This window comes from Carassius gibelio, chromosome B18 (assembly GCF_023724105.1).
Source record: "Carassius gibelio isolate Cgi1373 ecotype wild population from Czech Republic chromosome B18, carGib1.2-hapl.c, whole genome shotgun sequence".
NCBI classification, from domain to species: Eukaryota; Metazoa; Chordata; class Actinopteri; order Cypriniformes; family Cyprinidae; genus Carassius; species Carassius gibelio.
Genome location: NC_068413.1, coordinates 1,345,210 through 1,354,823, shown reverse-complemented (window position 1 = coordinate 1,354,823; position 9,614 = coordinate 1,345,210). Strand labels below are relative to the sequence as shown.

General features: G+C 33.1%; 1 protein-coding gene across 1 annotated transcript; it reads left to right on the top strand.

Annotated features, from left to right (window-relative positions):
- Window positions 1-3,125: 3,125 nt before the first annotated feature.
- dnaaf4 (dynein axonemal assembly factor 4) lies at window positions 3,126-7,820 on the top strand. The gene is made up of 9 exons (XM_052582355.1): window positions 3,126-3,305; window positions 3,380-3,527; window positions 3,691-3,821; window positions 4,868-5,105; window positions 5,944-6,074; window positions 6,155-6,264; window positions 6,879-7,032; window positions 7,111-7,216; window positions 7,537-7,820. The coding sequence occupies exons 1-9, from the start codon at window positions 3,183-3,185 to the stop codon at window positions 7,635-7,637; spliced, it is 1,242 nt and encodes a 413-aa protein (XP_052438315.1). The 5' UTR covers window positions 3,126-3,182; the 3' UTR covers window positions 7,638-7,820.
- Window positions 7,821-9,614: the final 1,794 nt, after the last annotated feature.

The window sequence follows — 9,614 nt, the reverse complement described above, 5'->3', positions numbered from 1 at the left end:
GACATGGTTTGATGGACAGGGTTTTTTTCCGGGCGCTTGACCCGTGCTGAATGTGTTTTAGCTCTATATTATTTCTTCTTTTGAATACGAAGTTACCAAAACTGCTGGACGTTTCTTAGTTCGGCAGAACCGATAGCTTTAAACAATGGCCTTAAAGTGTGAAGAGCTGCAGATGAGAGATCGAAACCAAAAATAATAATCAAATCTAAATAATCAGGACAGCTTTTTGCCTCCAAAGAGATCTATTTTTCTCGACATGCAGTATATGTACTACTACTGAGTACGTATTTTAGTTACTTTAGTGCTTTGAAATAGTGGATGCTTTTTAGATTTAGGATCATGAGTGTAGCACTTGTCTTGTTTTGTAGTTTTTTCACGCAGCTGTGTGTGCAACGGTGACACACCATCATCCGCTGTTTCGTTTCTTATTTCTGGTTTGCTGGTCTTCTGGATGATACGATGACAATGAGATTATACATGAATCAAACCAAAGATGTTTCAGCCAGAGGCCGGCGAACGCCCCCCAAAAAAGAGCTGCTTTAAAGAACTCAGAGACGTCTTGATGTCCTGAGACCAAATGAGGAGGAGATGCAGAAGTTCAGCTTACAAATCTCACGAATGCATGTCATATTTTACTCCAAAAACAAAACAATCGAAAAAAGTTAAATTGTGCATGAAGAAAATCAATAGCTACTTATTTCGAGACACATTGTTGTGTTATTTGCATGACAATTAAACACATTACCATGATGTATTTATAATATTATATTAAAAATAACTTATGTAAAGATCATAAATGTATCGCCTATTTGTCATGATATAAAATAGAACATTATTTCATATAAAAAATATTTTAATGCAAATCATGCATGCTTAATTAAAATTTTTGATGCTAATCATATATTAATTGATTATTTGACATGATTTAAAATAATCATCATCCAACAATATCATGCTTAACTGTCATGTCATAAAATAATTTTCATGATATAAAATGTTATATTTTTTAATGTAAATCATACATTAATTGTTTAATTGTCATGAAAATAACTATGGCATTGCAGTATGTAATTTCATCTTCTTTTTTTTTTTGGAGTAAAATATTAGCCTGGTATTTTCCTGATTCTACAGCTTTATGAGATTCACCTCCTTAAATCAAATGTCACAGTGATCAGTTTCCCTCAATGGAGTTTCAGGTTCAGCATGGATGTTATTGTGCATTGAAATTATATACAGAGAGAGAGAGAGAGAGATATTATATTATGTTATACTAAGATCCCATGCGGCTGAAATTCTTCTCAATCAGGGGAAATTGATTGCTGGCTGTATTTCAATCAGAGAGACACAATCAGTTTTGAATTTTTCTTTTCTAGGGTGAACAGCCTGAAACCAAAGACTGTGTTCACCGTTGCACCGAGCATTAATGTAGATTCTTTTGCATGTGTTTTGTCATTTTCCAAAGCTTTATTCCTAAGTAGATTTGATTTCTGCACACTGAAAGGACTTTAGGAAACCGAAAACAGTGTTGCATGCTCGTGCTTTCAATCGCTTTTGACTTTCAAGAAAACCAAAGAAGATGGATTTCAGCCTTTTGTTTACTTTCATAACTTTTCTCACTGGAGGAGAATTATTGTATTGTGTTTTTTTTTTTTTTTTTTTTTTTTTTTTTTTTTGCAGGGGATAAATAATGTGCCCTGGATTTTGTGAAAGTACTGACTAAATATTTGGTTTCACTGTCCTGCTGAAGAAAAGATCTTCCAGTCTTTTCAAAGATCTAGCTAGGGCTTGTTTTCAGCAAGATTTGATGTTTTTTGATATACATTTAAATATGCTTTAGTGTTTTAGAACAATATTGATTGTTGTGTTAAATTGTTAACTTCACATCTGGGTTTTCTTTGTGTAATTCCATGCAATTTTTCAGATTTCTTCAGCTAAAAGTTGCGAATTAGAAATGCATTGTCATAAAGCGTGTCAAATGTTTAGCATCTGCGTGTGCTGATGACCTCTATTAGATAAAAGCTGCTCATTTTTACCTGTCCACCTTAAATAGGTGATTGTGCTCAGGAAATAATATCCGTATAGTTTCATGTCACTTTATTCATTGCTTAATCTGTCTTGATTTTCAATTGAATTCTATTCTATTATTCTTCTGTTGAAGTTGTTTGTTCAGAATTTTTCTGAACTGAAGGGAAAAGAGAGAGAAACTCCTAAAGCAGTGATAGTTTGGTTTCCATCACACTGCAGCAGTATATATATCTATACGCCTTAAAAACTGAATGTATTTCTTAATGAATAAAATTCCAAACACATATACCATGTGTTTATTTTATTATGTTTTTTGTTCAGCAATACAGTGTAATGTTTATGCCAAAAATACATTTACAGTATTTACCCCCATCACAAATAAGATTGTTGATTTAGAATGATAAAAATGTGAAAATGTTTTCATGTATTTATATTAGTGTTTCTAAAATTAAAGTTTTTGTTTATGTGTGTGTATTGTGTATTTTTATTATATATATATATATATATATATATATATATATATATATATATATATATATATATATATATTTGTTTTTTTTTAATACACATGCATGTATATATTTAAGAAAAATGTTGTTTTTATATTAAATATATTTATATATCATATACATCCTATGAATATAAATATATATGTGAAGAAAAATATTTTCAAAACATACTTTATATATATATATAAAGTATGTTTTGAAGATATTTATTTATATGTGTGTGTATTAATATATACAAAATAAATATACACAGGATACACATTATGTAAACAAACACAATATATATATATATATATATATATATATATATATATATGTGTGTGTGTGTGTGCGTGTGTGTGTGTGTGTGTGTGAGATTATGGATTTATTACGGTTTTTTTTAATACATGTAATTCCCAGTGGTAATACCACTCCACACTTAATGAATTAATTAATGAATAACGTAATAATAATAAATTGATGTCTTTAATAAAATTATTCCATTTTAATATAATATTTTAAGCATCGTTTATTGTGAAGTAAGAAGTCTTGAGAGAAAAAGCTGCCTTAACCGACCAGTTGAAACCGGAAATGACAGAACGCCATCGCTCCGCCCCTTAGCAACCACGTCTTCGCAACCAGTGTTTAGGTTTCTCTCGAGACTCAGAGATGCCGCTGATTGTAAGAGATCACACATGGACACAAAACCAGAGCACAGTTTACATCAGCGTGCCTTTAAAAGGAGTGAAAAGCGCCAGCGTCCACGTCACCTGCACAGACGAGTATCTAAAGGTCAGATCTGAAGCATTAAATATGAATTTGTAACCCGGAGAAGCTCGCTTCATGTGTTCTGACTCCTTCTACAGGTGAGTTTCCCGCCGTTTCTGTTCGAGCTTTTCTTATTTGCGCCAATAAACGAAGAGAAAAGTGAAGCCAGGATCGGAAACGGGGTCGCAGTCTTCACTCTGCAGAAGAGGAGAGATGAATTATGGCAGCAGCTCTTCACAGACATCGGTAAGAGAGCTTGAGTTCTGTCACAGCATAGAAACTTACGTGTTCCCTGGGAATCGAACCCACAAACTTGTGCTGCTAACGCAATGCTCTACCAATGAGCCACAGGAACACAAATGAAATGCACTCAAGATGCTCTCCTCAAATGTGTGTTTTCATTCCAAAGATAAAGCCAAACAGATGCAGATTCGAGAACAAGCCCTTCTCAAAGTCCAGGAGAAAGAAGCAGAAAAATCGAAAGCCAAAGCTGCCAGGATTCAACAGGAGAAGAGATATGCTCTGGAAACCATGATGAAGGTCCGAAAGGGGTTTTTGGTCACACATCTACTTGAAAATCGACATTTCCTTGAAAGCTCTGGTGTCTTACCTTCAACTTTTGTTTTACATAAAGAAAACGAAGCTTGTTTTCATGCATTTCCACCGGTGATGATGATTAAAGAGAATAATCTAGTCAAAAACAGTGTTATTTAGTGTATAATAGAGCAAGATAGCACTATTTATTATACTAAAGAAAAAGGCCTTTAACACTGTCAAATGATTAATAGTTTTTGTTTGCATAATATATGTGTATATTATTACAAACACCTGCATGTATATATTTAAGAAAATATGCTTGTATAGTAACGTATAACATGTAATATAATAATTTAGATATATATAAAATATATACATATTGAATGTGTGTATATATATGCATGATAAATAAACACAGTGCACACTCATATTTTATGTAAACAAAAACTTTTATTTTGGATGTGATTAATCCTTTGACAGCACTAATAATAGATAAAAAGAAAACAAATAGAATACAAAAAGAGTAAAGAAGCTATTTTTTGTTGCTTTTTTTTTTAAGAAAACAAGCAGTTAGTAAATTAATATAGATCTTAGAAATCTTTTTTTAAAGGATAGAATTAGAAAAGAGAGTGATAGCGTTAAAAATCAAGTAAAGTTCATGTTCCATGAAGATGTTTTGTATATTTCCTAAAGTAAATATATAAAAACTTAATTTTTGATTAGTGATATGCATTGCTAAGAATTCATTTGGACAACTTTAAAGGTGATTTTCTCAATATTTAGATTTTTTTGCACCATCAGATTCCAGATTTTCAAACAGTTGTATCTCAGACAAATATTGTCTGATCATAATAAACCATGCATCATTGGAAAGCTTATTTAAAAAGTATTAGCTTATTTAGATTATTTAAAGATTTATTCTTGAGCTACCTGTTTTGGAAACAATGCACATGCTGATTTCTGCTATATACGCAGAATGATTTCTCATGTACTTGTCTCAATGCTGTCTCAAACATTAGCTTGCTGTTGAGTTCTCTGTCTGTGTTTAGCTTGAGAACGAGGAGCGGGACAGGATTCAGAAGATTAAGGATGAAGAATGCACGAGAGCTACGACTGAACTGGAGTTCTGGAGAGAAACGCAGAGAAAAACAGCAGAAGAAATTGAAAACCAGCAAAAAACACGGGGAACTGGCACACAGGACAAGCAACCGGTTTATCAGAAAACCGAGCGTGCAAACGCTCCACCTGCGATCACGCTGATGCGTAATACTGGAGACACTACATCAGGTAAACACACTTTCACTTTGAGCTCGATAACGGATCTAAAGCTGTAAATAAACTGATCTTCTCAGGACCTGACATGATGCTCTTTGATTTTTGAAACACTGTAAGGAAGCAGTCAAAATATATTATTTGTGACCCTGGACAACTAAACCCATATTAGGGTCATTTTTAAAAAAGATTTAAATTGATGCATGGTTTATTATGATCAGACAATATTTGTCTGAGATACAACTTTTTGAAAATCTGGAATCTGATGGAGCAAAAAATAATCTTTAAAGTTATCCAAATAAATTCTTAGCAATGCATATCACTAATCAAAAAAATTATGTTTTGATATATTTACTTTAGGAAATATACAAAATATCTTAATGGAACATGATCATTACTTAGATTTTAACCCTCTACCTCTATCACTCTCTTTTCTAATTCTTAAATGTTTTTTACTAAAACAAAAAACTAAAACTAGCTTATCTAATATTTTTATTTATTATACAATTAACAGATAGCAAATAAAGGCCTCTAAAACTACATTGCTCCGTTCTTTTTCTGTTCTATCTTTTTTTTTTTTATATATAAAAAAACAACAATAACCTTATGCTTAGCACTTGCATATCACTGCTCTTTTGATTGCTTCCATTGTCCTCATTTTTATGTCACTTTGAATAAAAGCATCTGCTGAATGACTAAATGTAAAAAAATATATAATTTTGACCCATACAATGTATGCTACAAATATACCTGTGCTAATTATGACTGCTTTTGTGCTGCAGGATCACACTTTTTTGAATAAAAAAAATGTAGGTCCCATTGTTTCGATGAAGCTCCTGTATTTTGTTGCTAGGTCAGAGAAGCAGAAAACAGAAAGCAAAAGAGCTGCCTGCTCCCAGATCCGCTGGCTGCATTCAGATCAGCTTCACTCCACGAGTGTTTCCCACCGCGCTGAGAGAGTCTCGCGTCCCGGAGGAGGAGGAGGTCTGATCTGCTCTAGAAATGATTGATTAGGTGATATTGAGAGTCTAACTGTGTCCATGTGTGTGTGTGTGTGTGAGCAGTGGTTGAAGAAGCAGGCGGAGGCCAGGAGAGCAGTGGACACAGATCTGGCCGAACTGGACGACCTGAGAGAGGAAGAGAGAAACCCAGACTGGCTGAAAGAGAAGGGCGAGTGAGTTCCACAGGTCACTCTTAAAGGGACAGTTCACCCCAAAATGACAATTCTGTCGTTAATAACTCCAACCTTATGTGCTGACATTTTGCAGTGTTTAATATGAACGTTAACATTTAGAAGGCTGCGGTTGGTAAGATCTTAAATGTTTTAAAAGAAGTCTATTCTGCTCACCACGACTGCATTTATTTGATCAAATATGCAGTTCAAAAATGTTAAATAATATTACTATTTAAACTAGCTGTTTTCTATATAAATACACAATAGAATTTAATTTATTTCTGTGATCAAAGCTGAATTTCAGCATCATTACTTCATTAGAAATCATTCTAAAATGCTGTTTTGCTGCTCAGGAAAGATTCATATTTTGTAGAAACAAGATACTTTTTATTTTTTATTTTTATGATTCTTTGATAAATAGAAGTTCAGGAGAACAGCATTTTTTGTGAACTTTTGATCATTTTAATGCACTTTTTTTTTTTTTCAAAGTATTAATTTCTCTTGAATGTTCGTGTACAGGTGCGGTACAAATGTGTGAATGTAATTAACAGAAGATTCATTTATTTCAACAAAACACTGCATTAAATATCATCATTTCTCCCCTTTTCCTGCAGTAAATTTTTCATGTCAGGAAACTACCAGGCTGCCGTCAACGCTTATAATCTCGCCATTAAACTGAACCGGAAGATCCCAGCTTTATTTTCTAACCGAGCGGCCTGTCATCTCAAACTGAGAAACCTTCACAAAGCCATTGAAGACAGCTCTCAGGTCAGTTTTTAGTCTTTGTTCTTTTTTTTAAATGCATGTGGACTGATTCCCTTCACATTAACACATGAACTTTGACAGGCCCTTGAGTTACTGAGGCCTGCGGTCGCTGCAAACGCTTCGGCTCGACTGAAGGCTCACGTGAGACGAGGAACAGCTTTCTGTGAGCTTGAGCTTTATGTGGAAGGTACAGGATCATCAGTTATTCTGCTTTCATGCAAAACACATCAGTCATATAAATACAGAGTTATCTGTATGAAATAGTGTGGGAGAAATCTATTCACTGAAATCAGTGTTATAAAAATAGCTGATATTCTTGAGTTACAATTTCAATCTACTGGCCTTTGTTATGATTCTGAGTTATTTAGCCACTGTTCATAATCTAAAAGTTACATTTGAATCAATTCTGCATTCGTGTTGCTACAAATGTAATTCAAATTCACACTTTCAGATTTAAAAGTGTATTTTAAAGACACTATCATTTGATTTCTGATGATTTAATTTTAGGTCTTCAGGACTATCAGGCGGCTCTAGAAATCGACCCACACAACGCAGCCCTGCGAGCAGATTCAGACAAGATTCGTGAGATCATACAAGGCACCGCATGATCATAAAGCTCCTGAAAGCTAGGATCACGGTTGCAGAAATGAACACGAGCGCATGTTATGTGTTTAACGCTGGTTCCTAATATGAAACCACACATACAGACTGGTTACTCCGGAGAAATGATTGAATCATATTCATCTTAACAGTATTCATTTTCCCAATAAAACCACATTGGTCTTTTTGAATGGATGTTTATTGCAGTCACATGCACAATACTAGAAATACATCAGTTGCTTCATGTAATTGCAGATAAAACAAGTCGGTTCTATGTTACAGAACATATACTGAATCTGATAAACTGACTGATAAAATACGAATAAATGCTCTTTCAGTAACATTATCATTAATATTCTTCAGCCTATCTGTTAAATGGTTTTGGGCTGCCATCCTTGTTATAAAACACATGTTCTGTTAACGCATCATCAAACACATATTTTATTCGATAAGGTTTCAGGTGCAATAAAACAAGACCTATCTTAAATGAGTGATTAGTAGATGTAAGGCAAATGTGTTTGATCACTTAAACTGTGTATTGTAATTTGGGATATACACATAGCGGTGGTCCAAGCTGGTATTAAAGGTATTGTCCTGGAACATCCCACACAATCCAAGGTGCTGTGAGAAGCTCTGGGATATGGGGTGATAGGAACAGGGCGAGGACTCGAACGTGGCTGATCGAGCGCCGTAGTCGCTGGAAGTCGTCTTATACATCAGGTTCTGAGATCTGGACAGCGCTGGATCTTCAGATGACGTGTCAGATCCTGGTTTGATCATGCAGGAGAAGACTGGATTTCCAGGATTGGCACACGGACCGCGATGCTCCGGATTCGACATGATGACTACAGACTGAAAGGAGATAATGTGACTAATTGACTATTATTAAAGTAACCAAAGCCAGATAATCATTTTAGGAACTTTAAACTTTTTATTGACCGTTTCTTTAATTAAATTTGATTTCCTTAGTTTTTCTTACATTAAAAATATGATTTTATGAACATAACGAATGCAACTCCCAGTGATAATATAAATGAAGAATATATAACCCTACTAAACTCTGAACCTATATAAATTATATATATACATTTTATTATAATTTATATTTAAATTATAATTTTCTATAAAAAATATTTGATATATAACAAATATAAATATATTTCATGTATAAACATACTATTTTTTTAACACATACATCCATGTGTATTTATATTTACATAACAAATATACACAGCACAAACACATATATTAGGCCTATGTAAACAAAAACGTTTATTTAGGATGAGATGAATCCCTATTAATCGTTTTGACAGAAATCTTTATTTATTATTTGAACATGGAAATTAATTAAGCTAAATTTTTAACTGCAACATATCTAACTTTTTTATTTTTAACAATACAGTGTCTAAAAACTAAACTGTTAGGTGTCTTATTTCTATAAATAGCATTTTATGTATGTATTTTGATATTTACATTTACATTTATTCATTAAGCAGACGCTTTTATCCAAAGCGACTTACAGATGAAGACAGTGGAAGCAATCAAAAACAACAAAAAGAGCAATGATATATAAGTGCTATAACAAGTCTCAGTTAGGTTAACACAGTACATATATATAATATATTATTTTATAGCCTATTTATTTTAATTGATTTTTGAATGCACTTATTTTAATAAAATGTTGATCATTAATAATTTATTTTTAGCAAATTTGGATTTATTTATAAATCAAAAATAGTTATATAAGAAATACAACTTACCAATTTTACAGCGAGAGTGCAAACGCTTGTGTTGTGAGGACGTCTCTATGGCAACGAACGGTTACGTCAACTGCGCCTGCGCATAAACAAAACAGCGTAAAAGCTACTACGATCAACTAGATTTATTAGGAAATTAAACATAAACCTTGGGATTGCTGTTTAAATATATTAAACCGATCAGCAACCACGCAAACAGAGACACGTAAAATGTTTTGAATAATTTAT

Coding starts and splice junctions, on each gene's coding strand:
- dnaaf4 (XM_052582355.1), top strand. CDS start 3,183: ATGCCGCTGATTGTAAGAGATCACACATGGACACAAAACCAGAGCACA. Junction 6,265..6,878: donor TGGCTGAAAGAGAAGGGCGA/GTGAGTTCCACA, acceptor CTTTTCCTGCAG/TAAATTTTTCATGTCAGGAA. Junction 7,217..7,536: donor GCTTGAGCTTTATGTGGAAG/GTACAGGATCAT, acceptor ATTTAATTTTAG/GTCTTCAGGACTATCAGGCG.